Below are 20,958 nucleotides of genomic sequence, written 5' to 3'. Positions count from 1 at the left end.
TATTTGCATTGGTTTTTGATAAATATATCTGAGCTTTTTCTTATTATTTCTAACACTTCTGTTATGTGACCTGCCAGTACTTTTTCCAGTTTGTGCTTTGTTTCTGTTTTGCCCACCAGACTTCTTCCTCATCTGTTATTGTCCACCTCTTTCTGTAGCGGGTTAATATTCTTCCTTTGGAGTCTTCGCACCTACACAGAGTGTTCTGGGATGTAGTTTAGAGACACATTAAACAACAACAGATACGAGGGGGATGGGGTTCCCCCCGCTTTATTCCACTGTTCAAAGCTGCTCCCAGGAGATTTAGGACGAGCAAAATGTCTGTATTGGAGAGAACTGTGGGCATAAAACAACTCTGAAGATTACTTCCTCTCTCTTTTTCTGTTTAGATAAATCAATATGCACAACAAGGCTAGGAGGATAAAATTGGTAACAGAAATGGGAAGTCAAAGCAATAAGATATACATATACATATACATATACATATACATATACATATACATATACATATACATATACACAAGCTTTCTGAAAGGTGGGTAGATAGGACTCAAAAAAAGCATCTCAGGTTATCCATACAGCAAAGTACACAGCAAAATTGACTAGGACTGTACAAGTGCATGAATACTGAGCAGGAATAATGACGGAAAGTAACATAAATGCCTTAACTTTAGGGCTTGAAACCAGTTTGCTCTCTGCAAAATAGATAAACTATGCATTTGTGGGAAATACTGTAGAACACTCTATTACCAAGGTAGCAAATAGCAGTGCCAGCCCTTCTGAGGGGAAGGTAGGTTTATATAAGAGAGATTGAAATGTGGTGCAGCCAGCGGGACCAAGGAAGTGATTCTCCCCCTGTACTCAGCACTGCTGAGGCTGCACCTCAAATACTGTGTTCGGTTTTGGGCCCTTCACTATAAGAAAGACATTGAGGTCCTGGAGCATGTCCAGAGAAGAGTGAGAATGGCTGGAGAACAAGTCTTATGAGGAGTTAATGAGGGAAATGGGGTTGTTTATCCTGGAGAAGAGGAGGCTGAAGGGAGACCTTATTGTTCTCTATAACTTCCTGAAAGGAGGTTGTAGAGAGGTGGGTGTTGGTCTCTTCTCCCAGGTGACAGGTGATAGGATGAAATGGAATGGCCTCAAGCTGCGTCAGGGGAAGTTTAGATTGGACATTAGGAAAGATTTCTTCACAGAAAGGGTTATCGAGCACTGGAACAGGCTGCCCAGAGAGGTGGTTGAGTCACCATCCCTGGTGTTTAAAAGGCGGATAGATGAGGTGCTTGATTTAGTAGTGGACAGGCACGGTTGGGCTTGATGATCTCAAAGGTCTTTTCCAATGTAATGATTCCATGATTCTATGAAATGAAACTCCTCTAACTCACACTCATATCCTCAGGTTGTTATCATATTCAGGACCACTAGGCTGTGTCTGTCCAGCTAGTCTGTACAGACATGGGGCACCAAGGCAGTGGTGATCAGGCTGTTGCCAGAATAAGGCTGCACATCCAGCACTGTAATGCCCATGTCCAGATGTTAGATCTAACATCCATTGCCATTATACGGAGGTGAAACGACACCAGCTGTGAAGTCCTTTTCAGGTCTCCTGGGTTCTACTTAGGCTGGGAACTATGCACAGAGTTTGGATACGACTCTTTGTACCCCTGAGCAGCTGATAGTGATCAGTGTCTCCATCCTGTCCCACCTCTGTACGTCATCAGGATTTTTTCATTGCTTTTTTTTCCCTCCAGACCTGGGTGACTTGTGAAACTGCACACAGATGTGCTAAAGACTTGAAGATCTGCTAATTTGGGTGCCACTGAGTCCTTCTGCTGCTCTTTGCTTCATCAAGGGCCCCCACACCCAGATACTACCATTTAGTCTCCATTCACACCAATTCAGTCTAAACAATCTAAATAATCTAAATAATTTTAATTGCAGGCATACTAACCTTAAGAACCACAGGCTCTGCTGCTGAATCGGGTAGGTGACCTAGTGATGAAGGACCCAGAAAAAGCCAAGGTAATCAAAACCCTCTTACCTGTGTTCTTTACTAGTGAGGTCAGCTTTCAGGCCTCACAGATCTCTATGTCTAGTGGCAAAATCTGGAGGTAGATACTGCTGCCAGCTGTAGGGGAAGGTCAAATTAGGGCCACTTTATTTAGCAAATTAGATGTTTACAAGTCCTTAGTGCTGGACAGCAGGTACTTGTAAAGGTACTGAGAAAGCCGGCAAATGTCATCGTGCTGATTCCTATCACCTTTGAAAGGCTCTAGCAATCAGATGGGATTTCCAGTTACTGGGAAAAAAAAAAGCAAATGTCACATCTATCATCAAAGCAAAGTGGGGGAAACTACAGGAGTGTCATCCCTACCCAGCCTCTCTCTCAGAGGAGATCAGGAAGCATATCTTTAAGTCATTTCCGGGATGATGAAAGATAAGAAGTTGACTTGGAGAAACCAGAGAAGTTCTACCAATATGACTTTTTCATCTATAATGAGAGGATTGGCTCTGTGGTTGAGGTGATAAGAGAAGCACACATTGATTTTAGCAAGGTTTGGCCACAGTATCCATAGCATATCTCAAAAGGTAGCGGCCAACAGTCTGAAATGAAACTGGCATATGGTTATGAGTGGTGCTCCTCACAGTTGAGTGGAGGGAGGAGTAGACTAAATGACCTCTCGAGTTCGTAAATTACTCCGTGATTCTGCGATCAAGCCTTGCAAGGCACTAGTATTTGGATCCTCACATTGAAATCACAAGTTATTTAGTTTTCTGAAGATTACTGGTTAGGCTGCAGCCCAGAGTTGGTACTTTCATTGATTTTGAGCTTATGCAGCTGACTCTATGGGATATGAAGCAACAGTGCATCAAGATGTGCTTCCATTTAATACACTTCTTGCTGTGAGATCTTCTGCTAAGGTGCTCTGGCCAGCAGTGACCTGCCCCAACTCCAGAGCACAAGCATTGCTTGAAAACAATCCACTCCATGCTTCCTGATTCGGGGACTTCTAGTTGAAAGCAAGAGGTGAAAACGAACTGACTTTGCAGGAGGATTTTTAACAAGGATCATTTTCTACTTCAGGACCACAGCATTTTCATTGACGTGCTCTCTGTTAGAATCACCATCTCACAGCTATTCTGATGTATGGCATTTCTCTACAGGACTCATGCAGTCCACATCCTTTGACTCTAGTGCCTCAGTTAAAACAGTTCACAGTTGTCCAGGAAACTTGCAGCTTTCATGTACCCTTTATGAATACCTCTCTCTTTATCTTTCAAAATTAACCATTTAATTAAATTAGCAACTGCTTTCTTTGTTTTCATCTGTGTTTACTTACTTCATCTCCCCTCCCTAAAGTTAAATAACACTGAACAAGCTTTCTTAAGATGCAGACACTTCATTGTTCTCTTTGCATGAGAACTAGTCAGATACTGTTAGTCTTTAAAGGCTGTTGTATTCAGCCAACATAAATGACAAGGCTATGCAAAGACTTCACAATTCAAACCAAATTCATTAGGTTTAGACACATTTCCCAAGTCTTCATATGCAACATGACTACTTTAATGTTTTGTGGCAGTGTTTTTGCATAAAAATAGGTTTTACCTGAGATCAAATATGCACACTAGCTAGGTTGCTGGAGAAAGTATTTCCTGCTGCATTAATAGTGCTATAAATTTCACAGTTGCTTTTCTGGTTTCTGCTGAATGCTGAAAGCAGCTCGCACCACTCCAGTGGTCCTACCTCCTGTGGGCTTTACAAAGCAGGCAAAGGCTTTTCTAAAGACTGTTTCATGTTGCTTCTGGTACTTCTCAGGTGATGTAATAGTTAATGGTGAATGTAACACTTGTATAGCTTTTACCATCCATGCTACATTATTTTTTCTTGCACTGTGTACCTGAGATATTAGGTTGCATTTTGGTCTTTAAAGGCTGTGTTATTTTTTATTAAACGAATCAAAGCAGACCTGTTGAAAATCCCACAGATCTGGACAGGACAAAGCACAACACCGATTTTCTTCCCGTGCAGTGTTTTCTGGGTTTTATTTATTTATTTGATTTTTTTTAAATTTTTGCCAAGGTGTTAAGCACAATGGAATCAGGGTTTAATCTGGCTTAATCTCTGTGAGGGTTTAACTTTCCCGATTTCAGTTGCATGGGATCAGGTTTAAAACATGATTCAGGTTTTGTTTTGTAAGGACTGTGGTACACGCCAAACTGTAACTTCTTTCATGCATTCCTTCCCGTTAGAAAGCTCTCCTTAGGTGACTTCACGTGGTGCAGCACTGGAGCCATAAGGATGTGGGAATTAATTGATAAGCTTTGCTGCAGCTGGTTTGTATGTTTAAGTATCTTGTAATATAAATCTGTCTTGTATCAAGAGATAATATGCAGACAATTTTCAGACATGGATGAATAACCTGAAATAATAAACACTCTCTCAGAGTTGCAGGAATTTATCAATATGCTTAATTGTCTTGTAAGATGTAGCTGTTTTAGGTCAAGAGCCAGATTGGATGGGGCTTTGAGCAGCCTGACCTAGTGGGACCTGTCTCTGCCCATGGCAGGGGGGCTGGAACTGGATGATCTTTAAGGTCCCTTCCAACTGAAAATATTCTATGATTCTAAGAGATGACCTCTCTTAGGGCTGTGAGAATTTATTGATGTGCTTAATTGACTTGTGAGATGTAGTTGTCTTTGGTCAGGAGATGATCTGCAGGGAACGTCTGCTGACGTGGTTGGATAACATAAAAAAATAAATATTCTTTGAAGACTTACATGGTTCTTTGTCTAAGACTAGTATATACACCTCTCCTGCTTTTGTAAGATGGGATGTCTTGTTCAAAAGGGCATCCGATTCAGTGCTGGATTGTAAAATAAAAATATTATTGTCTTTGCTTGGAAGACTTTGTACTTTTCAATATTTTACCAGTTAATAAGTGTTCCATTCCTCTCTTGTGAGACGTCATCTGGAGTACTGTGTCCAGTTGTGGAATCCTTAACATAAGAAGGATATGGAGCTTTTGGAATGGGTCCAGAGGAGGGACACAAAGGTGATCAGAGGGCTGGAGCACCTTCCATGCGAGGACAGGCTGAGAGCTGGGGTTGTTTATCCTGGAGAAGGTTCTGGGGAGACCTTATAGTGACCTCCCAGTACCTGAGGGGGCTGCAAGAAAGCTGGGGAGAGATTGTTCACAAAGGCTTGCAGGGATAGGACCAAGGGCAATGGGTATAAACTGGAGAGGGGCAGATTTAGGCTAGATATAAAGAATTTCTTCACCATGAGGGCGGTGAGGCGCTGGCGCAGGTTGCCCAGGGACGCTGTGGCTGCCTCATCCCTGCAGGCGCTCCAGGCCAGGCTGGATGGGGCTCGGAGCAGCCGGCTCTGGTGGGATGTCCCTGCCCACGGCCGGCGGTGGAACCGGATGGGCTTTAAGGACCCTTCCAACCCGAACTGCTCTAGGATTCTCTGATTCTAAACCCCCACGGCTCCCGATCCGCGCCCCCCGCCCCCGGTTTCAGGCGCGGCTCCCGCGGTGACGTCACGGCGCGCTGTCGCGTGGCCGGCGGAAGCGGCGCGGGGCCGGCGGGGGGCGGGGCGGCGCCAGCCCCTTCCTCCGGGCCGGCCCTCCCGCTCGCGCCCCGGGCTGCGGCGGCACCGATGAGCGGGCGGACAGCGCGCGGCGGGCGGGCGGCCGCCTCCTCCGGCACCGGCGCCTCCCTGACCTGCCTGCTGGTGCTGGGGCTGCTCCTGCTCCTGCCCGGCGCCGCCGCGGGATGCGAGCTGGAGGCTGCGGACGTCGGCCGGCGGGCAGCACGGGGCGGCGCCGCAGCCGCCTCTGCGGCGGAGCCGGCAGGTAACGGAGCCGCTTGGGCCGCCGCGGGGGACGCGTGGGGATGGCACCGGGGGGGCTAGACGGCATCCTGAGGGGAGGGAGACGGCATTCCGGGGACGGGGGGGGACGGGACACACGCTCGACAGGGCATCCCGGGGCGGGAGGGAGACGACACGGCATCCCTGGGGGGTGGGGGGGAGAGAAACAGCATCCCGGGGGGAGACACACACGACGGGGCATCCTGGGGGACACACACACGACACGGCGTCCCGGGCGGGGAAGACGACACGGCTTCCCTGGGGGGGACGGGAACGACACGGCATCCTCGGGGGGGGACGACACACAGGGCATCCTCGGGGGGGACGGGACGACACACAGGGCATCCTCGGGGACACACACACACACAGGGCATCCTCGGGGGGACACACACACACACAGGGCATCCTCGGGGGGACACACACGCACAGGGCATCCTCGGGGGGGACAACGACAAACAGCATCTCGGGGGATGTGGAGGGACACAGAGCATCCCGGGGAGGGGGGGGTGGGGGTAAGACAGACAGCATCCCGTGGCCTGGGGGGGGGGGGGCAACACAGAGCATCCCGGGGAGAGGGGGTGGCACGCGTGGCGGGAGCATCCCGAGGAGGACGCGGGGGGCACGGCCGCCGCCGGGCTCTGCGGTGCCGCCGCTGGGGCCCCAGCGGCGGCACCGCAGAGCCCGGCGGCGGCCGTGCCCCCCGCGTCCACCCCTCCCCGGGACGGACCCGCCGCAGGATACCAGCAGGATCCTGTTGAACGGCGATAGCGCCGAGATCCGGAGCCGCCGCTTCCGTGTCGGCTGCGTGGGCGGCTCGGAGCCTCCAACCCGCCGTGTGGCGGCTGCGGCGCCGCCCGGGGCTGCAGCGACAGCCGCGTCCATCCCGTGCCCTGGGGGTTTCCGTTCTCCAGAGAAGCGTGGAAAGCCTTTTTCCCCCTCTTCGCTTAATCCCTTTTTTTAAAAAGGGAACGTATTCGCAGTCCCCTGCCTGTGGCAAATGGTAACGCCTGCGGTTAAAACCAGCGGGTGTACAGAAACGTTTAAAATAATCCAGTTTCAGGAGGCTTTGATGGCTCTGAGTTGCTTATACACATATCTGAGTCTGTTTTCCAGTGACCAGCTTTATGGCCTTTTGAGTGTTCGCTTAGAAAAATCGGATTTATGTGTTGGGAAATACCCAAAAGCGATTTGGGAGTTTGTCTTGTCCCCCAGGGTGCGTTTCAAATGGCTTTAATAGGAGGGAGGGTGCAGAAGGTGGAAAAGAGAAGGAAAACCCCGTACCCCTTCTGAATAAATGAGTTTGCATTTCTTATTGGAGAAAAACTTCTGATGTGGTTTGAAATAGTATTGATATCCTGAGCTAAAACTAGGTATTGTCAGTGGATAAAACGTGGATGGGTTTTTTTCCTCGGCCTAGCGCTTTACAAACATGAATTTTGATTATAATTAATGGAACTTCAGTGGTATTTATGAGATAGGGATGCAAGGCTGCGTGATCCAGCAGTCTTGTTTGAGGAGACAGCATTTCTGAAACCTAAAATTGGCTAGTCTGTTGACTTGCCATGTAAACTAAGGAAGCTGGAACATCCGCAGTCTGTGAAGCAGCAGTCGTACCTCCCAGGGGTGTTGTGAAAACGCTGTATTGGAACAGCTTTTGCCTTTTTTTTTTTTTTGGTCTGTTTTTTTTTGGTTTTTTTCCTCTCATACCAAAATTAATCTGGTTGTAGGTAGTATTAAACAGTTCTGGCTATGTATAGTACTGATGCCATCTATATGACACGCTTAATCAATTTTGATGTGTTGCTTTTTATGGAAAAAAGGTTTTTTTATATCTGTTTTATGAACTGTAAAAGTACGCCCCCAGCAGTGAATCTGGTGAAGAAATACATTTATTTGAGAGATCTAACATGTTGTAAGTGGACCTATTGTGTTATGTGGGAGTTTGATCTGGGAAATATGTGTGGTTAAGAGCCATCTAAGAATCAGTTTTAGTCTTTAGGAGGTTTTAACTTGGTTCCATGTTTATCTGCTTGATGAATACAGTGTTTCAGTTGATCATGTAAGTTGTTTGTCTGGTAACTAACCCAAATAGTTTTAAGTTACTGTTTGCAAAACTGGAAGAGCTCTTGAAGTTTGGGAGAAGACCAGATGGCATGTTCAAGGGATGATTTTAGTTACATTATCTATGATTCTATCTGTGATGACTTGCAGATGTGCTGTTGAGTTAAAAGGGATTGCCAACACTTATCTGGAGAAGAACAGAATAAGCTTACTTCAGTAGTTTTAATAGGTTGTAGAAGTACAATTCAGAAGGTAAAAGGTGCTAAGTATGAAATGCTGCTCTAGGAAGAGCATATCAGATGCCCAAATAGAGGTGCATGGGGTGCACAGCTGGAGGAAATAATCCACAAGTCCTGGTCATGAATTGGTATGAATAAGGAACATCTACAGCAAAAGTGGCTGCTCTCCTGGGTTATGTTGGTCCAGTTTAAATTAGAAGGCTTTTTTTCTTTTTCTCTTTTTTGATTGCACTTTTAGGTCTAGTGTAGAGTATTAAACAGTCCAAGAAGTACAGAGGAAAGTAGCAATGTGGATTGAGGAGCTCGGAACCTGATTGTTGTATAACTAATGTGAAACTATTGCTTTATTTTGGGGGTGGAAAAGCTGTGGAAGGGGTGTGTAGGTGACAAAATGGTCACTGAGGCATATTGATTTTATTTTTTTTTTAAAACTTTTACCATTTTCTCTCTGGTTGAGATGTAGGTTAAGAGGAAGTAAATTGCAGTGAACAAGATTTAAATTAAATGTGAACTTGAAAGTGTTTACCTACAGCAATCAAATTCCAGAGGTCGTTCAGCAAATTCCTGTTGTTGGAGGCTTTTATTGGGTTGGAGAAGAAGCTGGCAAAGATAATCTAGATGCTTGACAGAAAAGGGATGTATGGTGAATTTTAGGACTAGGAAGAAGCCTAAGATTCTACTCTAGCCGTATTTCATCTGATATTCAGGACTTACGTAGTTGTTTATATAAGTTATCATTACTGTTGTCTTCCTGTGTATATGTGCCTTTTTAATGGCAACTTATAAATGTTACATATATGTAACATCTGACACTGTATATAAGGCATTTAATCTTGGTTGTGAAAAGCAGATCAGCAAAACTCAGTTTCCACTGGGTGGGACACCATGAGGTTCTTCTCAATTCGTTCTGGCTCTGCTCATTCTCTTCTTATTGGTAGAAGGTATCAAAGAATCTTGTCTTCCGACCCTGGGGGTTAACACTGGGTTTTCAAACTCAGTTTATTCATTGCTTTTTAATTAATTTGCTTTGTAATTCTGGATATTTGTGAATTTGATTTGTGTTTAGAAGTCTAAATTTAATCCATTTTCATGGATTAATTTGGCTGCCTTTCAGATGAGATGAGGAGTGTGGCTAATAAATTCCTCTCAAATAGTGGCTTACAATATTGAGCTAGACCGTTTTTAACTACAGCATTACATTGTATTTACTGAAGGAACAATGGACAACAAAATAACCTTTTTGTGAGAGGAGTTCAGAGTTTTTTTTCTTTTAATTGAGTTTCCATTCTGGAACTTCTCTGTCATCTTAGCACTCTGAGCTCTTCAAATTAATTTAACTTTGACATTTGAGAAATGAGAGTTTCTAGAAAACATGTATTTTTAGCTGCAACTTCACAATTGGTTTAAGCCATTCTGATGTGGGTGGCTATGGAAGGGTGGCTTCCTACTTTGGAGTTGACCTCTACTGGCCATGCAGGCAATATTGTTAGCACAAGAGAGCTCGTGTGAGTGGGTGTGCTCATCCCAGTACTCACAACCCACAAGGAGGGAGTTCCTGCTCCCTTTCTGCTTTGTGATGAGCAACGTCTGTTGCCTTAGCTTGCAGGAATGTGAAAAGAAATGTACGCAACAAAAAAAGTGATGGATTTCTTATCAGACTTTTTCCTAACATGCTTCAAGCCCTAGTAGTTGTGCAAAGATGAGGGAGGTGGGATCAGCAGCACAGAAGGGTGGACTGCCTCCTGTGATGGCATGAGGTTTGCTGTCTGTATGATTGCATCACTAAGGTGACTGAAATTGCTGTGGTGACCTTTTTGGGTTTGAATAATCCTTTTGGAAGTTGGTGGTTGTGTGTGAGAGTTCATGTATGGTGGAGTAATAGAAAGAGTATACTCAAGGTTGCGAGCTGTGAGACTTCTGTCACTTCCCTAGCAAACTACTCTTTAAGGCTAGTAGAGATCCCTAGTCATAAAAACTGAGTATTCCAGGCTTTTCTTATTCTATTAGTTCTATTTGTTTGTCTTTAGTTAAGCTCTTCATTATCGGGTCTTGCTGTTCCTGTTGGGAGAACAGAAATTTTGCAGTCCTTTCTCCACTAAGGGGTTTCAGCTTTAAGTTGACACTTACTTTCTGTCAGCATCTCAATGCAGTCATCTGTCCCTGAAATCCATTTGTTAGGTTTTTAATATCTTAGCTTATTTTATATTTTTAGTAATAATAAGTAGGAGAAACTTAGGAACAGGAGAAATCTGTAAGGAAACAAGATTTCCAGGTTTTGATAGCTCTATCAGCAGTTGGTGAATTGTCATAACAACAGTAGTTGGCTGAATTTGTACAAGTTTTTGAAATGGAGATTAAAAACCAGTCAACCAGGAAAAATCTAAGCCTTTAGGTAGCTGAGTGGCATTGGAATCCCACTCAGAGATATGATGTCAAGCACTTTTAACTTCCTTTGCCCATAGCTGAGTAGTTTTGCCTTTCAGACTTCCGGTGTTTTCGTCGTAACTCTTCAGTCCTTCTAGTGTGTTCTGCACCTTCTCGTGCCCTGAGACCGGTTGTTTTTTTTTTTTTCCTTGACCATCAACTTCCCTTCTTCTAAAGATTGCCCTGATCTTACTGTTGGGAATTAGCCAGGTTATTTAGCTGGTGTTTTCTTTTTCTTCTCTTACAGCAGTCTGTAGTAGACCCTTTCTTAAAACCCCTCTGTGCCTTTCACTGGAATTCTTTGACTCACTATCATTCCTCCATCAGCAGGTTTTTGTGTTGTGCTTTCAGCTGTAAGGTTTCTGAAGACAGCTCTGCTTTTCTGGAGACCTCCTACCAGATTCTGGCTAGCTGCTCCTACGCAACTTGGGCATGACTCATTTTCTTTTAACTAACCTCAGTCAGTGATACTGATCTATCATAACTAGGTTGCGCTGCCATGTATTTGTCAGAGGAGGACTGGCCAAATGAGAGAGGCAGTTGATGTTGATAAGATCCCATGATTATACTGTCATTATGAAAAACACCTAAAATGCACTTTCCTTGTTTTAAAGTTTGTTTGAAATAGGCAACTTGGTCCTTTTATTTTTTTTTAACTCGTGTACTGTGACTTGTATGCCCTTTTTATGGTCAATATCTGTTCTCAATCCGCGTCAGAGGAGAGGAATATGTTGCGAAGAGCTATGATGTGGGAAAGCCAGGAAAATTACTAGGTTTTTTTTTTTGTGTGTAATTTTTAGTGCGTTGTCAAACAATCCTCAGAAGTCAAAAGTGTACTAGCTTACATAAGAGTTGACTAATTTACTGCAGAAATCCTAATGTATGAGAATACTTCGTTAGGATTAGCCTGTTGCGTCCTATCTATGAAACTGGCTTTTTAAGATACCGGAACTTGAGATGTTTGTCTTGACCACATATAGTATGTGTTAAGAGTAAATAACTGCTATGTATGTTGTACTAAAATAAGCACATACGCATTTTACAAACCAAGGTGTGTTTCAAGTTATTACATAAGTTAGTGTTATTCCGCCTTTGGATACTACTAAGTCTCTCCTGTTACTATAGAAACTGTCTTTGCATATCTTAAAGGGGGATGGGGTGAATAAAATGCTAATGCGTTGTTAAAATTTAGAATAGGCATAAACAGAACGTGATAATGGTCTGGGTACTAAAAAATTTGCATTTCTGTGAGCACTTCAAACCTTACCAAAGAGAGCTTATTACTCTATTCTCTCTCTTTTTTTTTTTTTTTTTTTTCCTTCTCCTGGACCTTGCTCCTTTTCCTTCCAGTCCCAAAAGCATGGCAATTTTCTGAGACCCGTTAGAGGAATCCTTGAATCTGTAAAATGAAAAGTATGCCAGGTTTTAACTAAAATCTGCCTTGAAAATTGCAGATAATGTGCTTGTCGAAATAGTTAAGAATTTGAGTTAACAGCACTCATTATAACAGAACTGTTGACTCATAATTAAAATTAACAGGTAAGAACTACTGACCTTTTAAATCTCATTCTCGTGGTCTCTAGCAAGGATTAGGTGTATCGGGAGTAAATATTCTTCTCTGTGCAGACAGTGCTATACTGCTGCAGGTAAATCTTTAGTGGTTCCTGGATGATGAGGTGGGAGGGAATCCTTTGCTGAATGTTGAGTTTGTATCCTAAACCGCAAACGACACCACAGAAACTTGTGTAAATGGGAATGGTTGTTGCGGTTACTTGGATTGTGTGAAGCTTTAATTTCTGCAGTAGCTCAGAATTTCTAGAATTGCAAAGATAGCTTTGATCCTTTTCCTCTAGGCAATGCTTTCAGTTTCCTGCCTTTTCTTCTTCATCATGAGGCATTTAAATACTATCAGCAGCCCAGCCCTCTGGTGCTGTCTCCAGTTAAAATTTTAATACCTGATTTTTTTTTCTTCTGTACTTAATTTCTGTGGTTATTGTTTATAAGACATAGCCATATACTCGGCTTCTAAAACTGAGGTGAGTAATAAACAGTAGTTTATCCTGCCCTATTTAAAGTTGTGTTTAACAGCAAACAAACTTTGTGGTAGATTATTAATTTAAGGAAGTTTTTGCTGAATGAAAATTTATGAAGACATTTTGGATTTCCTAGCTTTGTAGTTTCTCCTTAAAATGAGTAACTTGCTGTACATGAAGGTGTGGTATGAACGCTCTTTCTCGCTTTGTGGTTTAGAATAAAGGAAGGGATTGGTTATATGCAGTTACTAGGCACATGAAGTAATGTTACACATGTAAAGGAACAGTTTTCTCAGTTCTGTAAGGGGACTGTGTGAACTGAATTAGTTTAAATTCAGAGCTCTCTGCAAATTAAATATGTTATTTAGAACAGATGTTTTCACATAAACATTATTCTATTCTTAATAGTAAATAACTCCTCTAAGTTCCCATTGAAATTGATCACTGGTGACCGGTGACTCCTGAATGTTTCTTGGGGTTTTATGGGTTTTTTTTTTTTGTTTTTTTCTCCGTATGCGTAACAGTTGATGAATGAGTGAATGGCTCAGTAATTGGTGTGGCGGGGTCTTTTTTTAGATTTATCCTACATTCTGTGTTTATATGCTGAAATATGTTCAGTTAGCTTTGCTAGGTGATTATCAACATAACTCTTTGTCACTGATTAGGGTTTTTTTTGGTTTTTTTTGTTCCAACCATAGGATTTTACTTGCAATGCATTCCTCCCTCATTAGATGCAGAAAGCAGGTAAATTTTCTGTTTGTATGCCTAGATCTGCCTTATAGATCTGCAAGTAGTCTTGTGTTTTTACTCAGTAGTTATAGACAAGCTTGATTAGCTTTTCCTCAATTTGAAATGCTACCTATATTTTTATTTGAAGAACAAGCAAGAAGTATTACACTGTTAACAAAAAAACACTCAAACCATGTGGTCTGTGAGAATTTTGATACAAATATGACAGTTAATTATTCTGAGTAGGAGATTTCCTTCTACTGTAGTTTTAATGCTAGATTGCTATATATAGAATGTTGCAGGATAACTTCTTGCATTAGCATTGTATGCCTATATGAAAAATACTGCTAAATAATATCATGTAGCTCCAATACTTCTATCAAGAGGTGGCAGGTAGGAAAAATGTATCCTTTCCCACTTACAGTTTATAGTTGTAGGTGAAATGCATCAAGGAAGCTCTGTCTTACCTAGAGTATATTTTTAATTTTTCTTTGAAAAAATTATCTTTGCCAGTACTTTTTTGGAACGTGGCTGCCTCAATCTCTTTTCTCCTACCTGGTTCATGTTCCTGGAATATAACATAGAATAACATAATGGTTTGGATTGGAAGAGACCTTAAAGATCATTTAGTTCCAACCCCCCTGTTGTGGGCAGGGAGACCTTCCACTGGATCAAGTTGCTCAAAGCCTCACCCAACCTGGCCTTGAACACTGCCAGGGATGGGACATCCATGACTTCTGTGGGGAACCTATTCCTGTATAGTATAATATATTATATATATACACACTATATGGTATAATATATCACCCTCATAGTATAAAATTTCTTCCTAATAGCTGATGTAAATCTCTTTCAGCTTAAAACCATTACCCTTCATCCTGTCACTGCACTCCCTGATAAAGAGCCCCTCCCCATCTTTCCTGTAGGCCCTCTTTAACTACTGGAAGACTGCTATAAGTTCTCCCTGGAGCCTTCTCCAGGCTGAACCAACTCAAACTCTCAGCCTGTCCTCGTATGGGAGGTGCTCCAGCCCTCTGATCACCTCTGTGACCCGCCTCTGGACTCACTCAAACAGATCCATGTCCTTCCTTTGCTGAGGACTCCAACATATCTACTGAAATGCTGCTTTCAGCAGGTATCGTAGTTACTTTGGAAACAGTGTAGTAATGTGCCAGTCTAAAGTACAGATAAATGACAATAAATTGATTCCACTGACTTCCATGTGTGAACCTGTATTTTGTGTTCTCTGGGATTTCTTTCTGAGACTGCATTTTAAGTAAATTAATATTTTGCTTTTGGTCTTACACAACTGCATTCCTGATAATTGATCTTATTTTGGTTGTGTAGCATGCAGTGATATGAGACCTGCAGCTCTGCAGTCTTTGAGGGCTGTTGTTTTGGTATTGACTTAAACAGACCTTGGTGCAGACTGTTGCTGCAGAAAGGGGTGCTCCTCTTTTGTGCTTTTTGCCTTCTCTCCCTTCCTGCCTACTCTGTGTCTGTAACAGCTTTTTTGTTAACACTGACCTGGCTGGAGGTGAGCTAGTTTGGAGGAACTGATTGAGCTGGAAGTTGGTATTAATTTTTTTTTTTCAGCAGGATCAGGTTTTTGCTTCAGGTCAGTGCACAGCTGTGCGAAGGCATCTGTGAGAAGATAACAGCTTTGGAGGAAAGTAGTATTAACTGTGTGTCTAGTAGACAGTAAGTGATTCTGAAAGGTGGGTAAGGGGGATTTAGCTACTTACAAAAAGCAATGTTTTACACAGATGTTACTGACTGTGGAGTTGAAAAATGACATTCAAAACTGGTAAGGAAATACTTCAGCAGTCTATAAAGTTTGTAGAGGGAGGCTTTAGATTAGCAGTAGGGCCAGGATTTTAGGAAGGTTGCTTAAAGAGGTTAGTGTAGATGATAGTAACTTAGCTTGTAGAAGAATCCATCTGGATAGAAACCTTTGTTTTGGGAGTTAATTTGATTTTTACTAGTTGATTTATTGTGGGAGAGTTATGTCCCAAAACTAAAATCACTTGCCTGGCATAACTGCTTACTTCTTTAAAGCAAAACTGATGAAATGTGATTTTATTAATACAGGATAATGAATACATATCCTGTTCTGATTCAGCTGTAGATATTTGAAAGAAAAAAAAAATGCATGAGCTCTAAGTGCATCCAATTTACTACTTTTAAACTTTGTTATAAAGGAATCTGCGTGAAACTGATTTGTTGCCTTTATTAAGTAAGCCTCCTTACCAAGAAACTATGTATCTACTGTGTTTCTTTTTTGTTGCAAAAGCACTGGCTAGTTTTGTGCTGCTTCATGCCTGTTTATAGAATTGTGTGAACTGTAATCAGGGCTTTAATTTCTCTTTATGTAAGACTTGCTTATTTCAACAAAATGGAAGGTCTGTACACAACTTTAACTGTGATCAGGTCCACAGAAATTGCTGTTTTCTTATGGAAGAGTGATAAGCAATTGCAGGTAAAATTTTTTCTTAGTGGGAAGGAAAAAATGCATCTTCATGTTACAACTTTATGCTTGCAACTGGAGCCTTATACTATTTAACTTAGAAGTGAGTGGAAGTTTGTCCTGTAGTGGGATTTTAAAGGGGAACTGAATTGATACTGCTGTTACCTGCATATCCTGTAATGCTGTGTGACACTGGGATGAGATGGTAGTGCAAAAACATGGTGCGTTGAGGAAGGAAGAAGCTTATCTTATTCAGTACTTTCATACTGTTAAGGTTATACTTAGGCTGGATTTAACTGGATAATTTGAGCTCTGATTAGCTGTTATACTTGAGATTTTGAGGAATAATAGTGAATTGTTCTTTAAAAAAAGCCTTGTTGTTGGTCAGGAAGAAATAGTACAAATTATGAAGAAAGGAAAATTATAAGCCAGTTGCTTTCTCTTGAAAGGATGTGTAAAAGTAGAAAAGGTTTGAATAAAGCTTGATAATGCTTTTGTCTATGAAGAGAAACTAGGACTTTTTGGTTTTAAAAGACCTGTCCTGTGGCTGTAGTTCTTCAGAAGGTAAAGCCAATATATGTTGAGAGCTGTGGTTTAGGGTTTCAGCCTGGGCTTTTCCTTGCACTTTCTGTTTAGCTGCTGGGTTAATTTTCTGCTGGAATAATTTGCTGGAATTGGTGAAGTGAAGGTTGAATGAACTCTAGCCTGGAAACAAGGAAGGCCAAGGAGGTGGAAGGAGGGATGGAAGAGGCAGCCAGATGGCTTTCAGGTCTCAGGAGGTGTTAGTGAGGATGTGGATGTGGTGGACTTCTTCAAAATCATGAGTATTATAAAGGAGGCAGATATAGGAAGACTCATAGTTATTTCCATGCTATGAAACCCGGGGGCATTAATAGAAAATCAGAAGAAGGTTTAAAAATGCCTTCCCACTTTTCTGGGGGAAGGAGAGAGCACAATTGTATGAACAGATAGTACTAAAGTAGGAATCTCGTTGGAGTGGACTGTTTTATAAATCAAACTTGATTTTTAGGGAAAAGTTGTTCTTGCCATCATGCTTTGTACTGCACCATCTGCTGCCAACTGATGCTGCTCCGGATTGAACTATATGGACGCCTTTGAGTCAGCGTGGCCAATTCATATGTTTTTGCTAGACTTCTGTGAAACTGCAAGGTACAGTTGTACAGTTGTGTTGTTTAATACAAGATGGTTTGGCAAATACTTGCTGTTTTCCATTAATATTTCATTTTTGATGTCGTGGAAAAGTTTAAAGTGACTATTATTTTAGAAAGAATAAGGGTAAGATGGCTAAAGGAGAATGTCATAATGTTGTAGTGAGTTGCGTCATAATTTATATGGTAAGTTTTTGGGAGGTGTTACTAAGAGGCAAAATTTTTGCTGGCACTGACTCACTTTGTAAATTGATTTTGCTGGACTGTTTCTTTTGTTCATTTGTATTGGTTTGTAGTCTTCTAAGTGATACCTTAAGGCTGAAGTATCTTTCTTATCAGAAGTTAGTAAAATTAGTGACTTTTTTGGTTTTGATTTTTTTTTTTACCATTTTTAGTTTTCTATACCCAAAATGCTGTCAGCAGCAGATTAACATTTGTACAGAAGCCGAAAAACAAGACAGCCATTGTCTTGTTACCCAAGTTATTCTATTTATTTTCTTAAATATGAAAATAGTAGTTATTTATTCATTTGAATAGAATTGCTTTAAGTTTTAGCACAAAAGTTTTATTAATTACTACTTTAATTCTGGTCATTTGTTGTTCTGGTACTGTATTTTTTAGGTCTTTGAAGTGTTTCAGAAGACTTTAGAGAGAGGACTAAGCATACCAACTGAAGATGTGGAATTTTCAGGACATTATAATGTTAACCTGCTTAAATGCTAGATGTAGTATCTTGCTGTCTGTGATGAAAGAACCAGACTCTAGTCTTTTACCTTCAGAGCTGACTCTGGATGAAATAGAGATTTTAGGCAGCTGTAGGGTTTTAGGTAGTGTGACAATACTGAAGGTCAATCAAAGCATTACTGAACATCAGTCAACCCAAGCTGGAAAAGGGGCTTTTACTCAGTAGCTCCTTCCAGGCCGCTCTTATTTGCAGGATGTTGAGGGGAAAGAACCTGAAATAAATTTTCAGGCTTTGTTGCCTCTTGTTTCTTTTAGTTTTGGTTTTTTTTTTTCTTCAAATAGTTTCCAAGGCTTATTGGTGTGAAAGTGATTGTTTCAGCGCTTCTCTCATGACTGTGAGTACTTTAGGTGAAACTCCTTGGTCTTGCCATGGGTTCTGCTCTGAAAACTAGATGCAGAAGTGTTTCATGAATGTCTTTAGACTTTTTTTTTTGGTGCACACAATAAAACTGAAAGTGGAAGTGAACCATTCTGCTAGTAACAAAGACATTTTGCACATAAAAATTAGAAGAAGTATGGTGTTCAAGAAGTGAAAATTCAGCTTGCTTTTTCCGGTCCGTGCTGTATTTTCAGTGATTGTAAAGGACAAGCTTAATTCTGGTCTATTGGGAGTGTACAAAGAGACTTGTTAGAAGCAGGAAGGAGCATGTCTTTCACTATCAAGACAGAGCTATAATTATGTTTTCTTTGGCAAGTTTTGCATTCAGAATTTTGGAAAAGGCAGACTTAAGTATGAAGGTCTCTGGCACTTCTTTACACAGATGAAAATTGGAAGCATCAACTGTAAGTTGCTGTGGAAAACAACAGCAGATATTGTGGGATTGCTGTGGAGGCTGCCGCTTGTACAACTGCTTGGACATTTCAAAGACTTCCTTTTGTTTGGCTAAGTAGTGAATTTAAGGTCATGACTTGAATATAGAGTGTTCCGTATTGTGTGGAAGTAAAACATATAAGGTATTTCTCTTACGTATTTTACTTTATGCCAGAGTTGTTGAATAGCTAGTGGAGAGCATACTTCTGGGATATTTTCTCAGTATTACCATGTGCAGTAAGTGTAAGCTTAGAGCCATGGTAGGGAGTGAGTCATGACATTCATACTGGTGGCAAGTACAGGTGCCAACACTAATGATGTTCTCACAGTACTGCAGTTATAAGTGCTAGGGTGAGGTAAATACTGTACTTTTCCTATGCATCTTGTCTCAGAGTTGAGAGTAGGCTGTTACAGAGCCTTTGGCTCTGAAACACTCACTTATTGTATGAAGTAGCCTCACCTGATGGTTTCAGATTTCTTACTTGGAAAAATTTTGAAATTTGCTTCCTCTTTGGCCTGTCTCAAACTTCTGTAAGCACAGATAACTTCAAAATACGAGTTCTCATTAATCAGTTTGTTAAATAGGCAAACCCCCTTGATTTTACTGCTTGCATGTATGACTTCAGGCATTGTCTAGTTCTTGTCTGGTTGTCATTCCTTTCAGAGGAAATAGGCAAATAATGATTTGTATTTAGCAGGGCAGGCAGAAGGCTTTGCTGTTGGCCTCAATGCTGCTTCCAGAAGGGGTTGAAGAATGTGGAATGGTTACTGGTGTGAGATACAGGGGCTAGAGTGGAGGGAGGCAGCCAGCCCCAGCAGCAGCTCTTGGTGCCCACAGTGAGTATTTACTGCAGTGAGCCTGTTTTTTTCTCCTTGGCTTTTCTGCCTGGCTGTTGTTTATGCCAAAGGTATTGTTCTTATGCTGGACTTTGAGAATGCAGCATCATTTGGGAGTTGGTGTTTCAGACTGTGAACTTCAGGAAGTTGGGGGGAAAAGCATACTATGCACAGTTTCCTACTTTCCTGCTTCACCTATTCATTATTTTTGTTTGTTGTTCAACACTGTTGAGTTCGTGGGGCCCAGAGCTATTGAAGTGCTTACCCCGTGGTGTTACTTGATCAGAAGCATTAAGGGTGGGATTCATTTCACATCTCTTGAGGTGTCGGCATCTGAGCTAGGAATCTGGGCTCATTCAACTGAGTAAACTTGTTATGCTGTGAGGAAGAAAGCCCTGTTGGGATGTGTGGATTGCACCACTAACTCTACTTGCTGTGTCAGTTAGATTTCTGTTGAGTGTGAAGATGATGCTTACGTAGACACAGGGGAAAAAATTTTACTCCCCTGGATTTATAGTAGAGCTGTTGTGGGAACAGTACCTCATCCCATTTAAGGAGGCTCTAACCTGTTTAAGTTTAGATATAAACTAACACTTTTTGAATGAGTTATTTTTGACATGTTCGTTTAATGGATTTAAGCTTTTTGAGTGCTGCAGAAGGAATAATTACTGCTCAGGTTGGATATTAATTTAGTATTTATGTTCACAGTGCTTCTTAAGTACACTTACTTTTTTTTTCTAGGTCATTTAGCTTTAAAATGTTGCAGGATTAGGTTTCAGCCAATCAGCCTAGGAAGCTATAATTAATACGTTACTCAGTGGAGGGGAGGTGGTGTTAACTCCTTCTCCCCATCTTTGTTAGCCTTGTTAGCCATAATTTATTACTTTCAGAGGGCTCGATACTTCTTTGTAGACAATTTATTTACTAGAGAAGATAATCTATGCTTGAATTCCCTTCAGCTTTTGAACCATTTTACAGACTTCATCTGAATTGTTGGTTTGCAGTGTAAGGGAATTGATATTTTTAGGATGTAATGTATTTTGTAATGTTCTTTTAAATGTCTTATCTGTTGAGTCATGCTGTTGCATTTGTCTTGCCTTGCCTCTTCCACTCCAACAAAACTGCATGTTTGGTATGTTCTGATTGTGTACCCCAACCTCATTAAAAGTCATTCTCTCTTCATTTCATTAATTTCTTATTTTTTTGCTCCAGTTTAAGAATGGAAAAGGAATATTGAAAAGCTAAATCATTCCATTCGCTATTGCTAAATTTTTGATGCAGGAATTGTGTGGGTCTTTTAATATGCTGTGTACAGCAGCACAGAACTGAGAAAACCTTGTAGGCTCTAGAAGGCATTTCCATGCTAAACTTTTTTGGTTTGTGGATATAAGGTGCTCAACTGGTTTTAAACGTATCTGCCCATGTTCTCAAGGAGTTCAGAAGTAAAGAATAGACTGGCCTCTGTTAACGTGGTTCTGAAACTCTTAACAGAAGTATTTTAGATCTGTGGATAAGACTGAAGCACAGCTATGAAAAAAGAAAAGAACAATTCCACCTCTGCATTAATTG

General features: G+C 41.6%; 1 protein-coding gene across 3 annotated transcripts in view; it reads left to right on the top strand.

Annotated features, from left to right (window-relative positions):
• Positions 1-5,653: 5,653 nt before the first annotated feature.
• STIM2 (stromal interaction molecule 2) overlaps positions 5,654-20,958 on the top strand; it is a 69,654-nt gene continuing 54,349 nt past the window's right edge. For all 3 annotated transcript variants that reach the window (XM_069856209.1, XM_069856211.1, XM_069856210.1), the window contains exon 1: positions 5,654-5,858. In XM_069856209.1, coding sequence (XP_069712310.1) covers positions 5,663-5,858 — 196 coding nt within the window. In that variant the 5' untranslated portion in view covers positions 5,654-5,662. The remainder of the gene's footprint in view (positions 5,859-20,958) is intronic.

Source organism: Phaenicophaeus curvirostris, chromosome 4 (genome assembly GCF_032191515.1).
Source record: "Phaenicophaeus curvirostris isolate KB17595 chromosome 4, BPBGC_Pcur_1.0, whole genome shotgun sequence".
In the NCBI taxonomy this organism is placed as follows: Eukaryota; Metazoa; Chordata; class Aves; order Cuculiformes; family Cuculidae; genus Phaenicophaeus; species Phaenicophaeus curvirostris.
The sequence above is the reverse complement of the archived record's forward strand: the minus strand, read 5'-3'. Positions and strand labels throughout refer to the sequence as shown.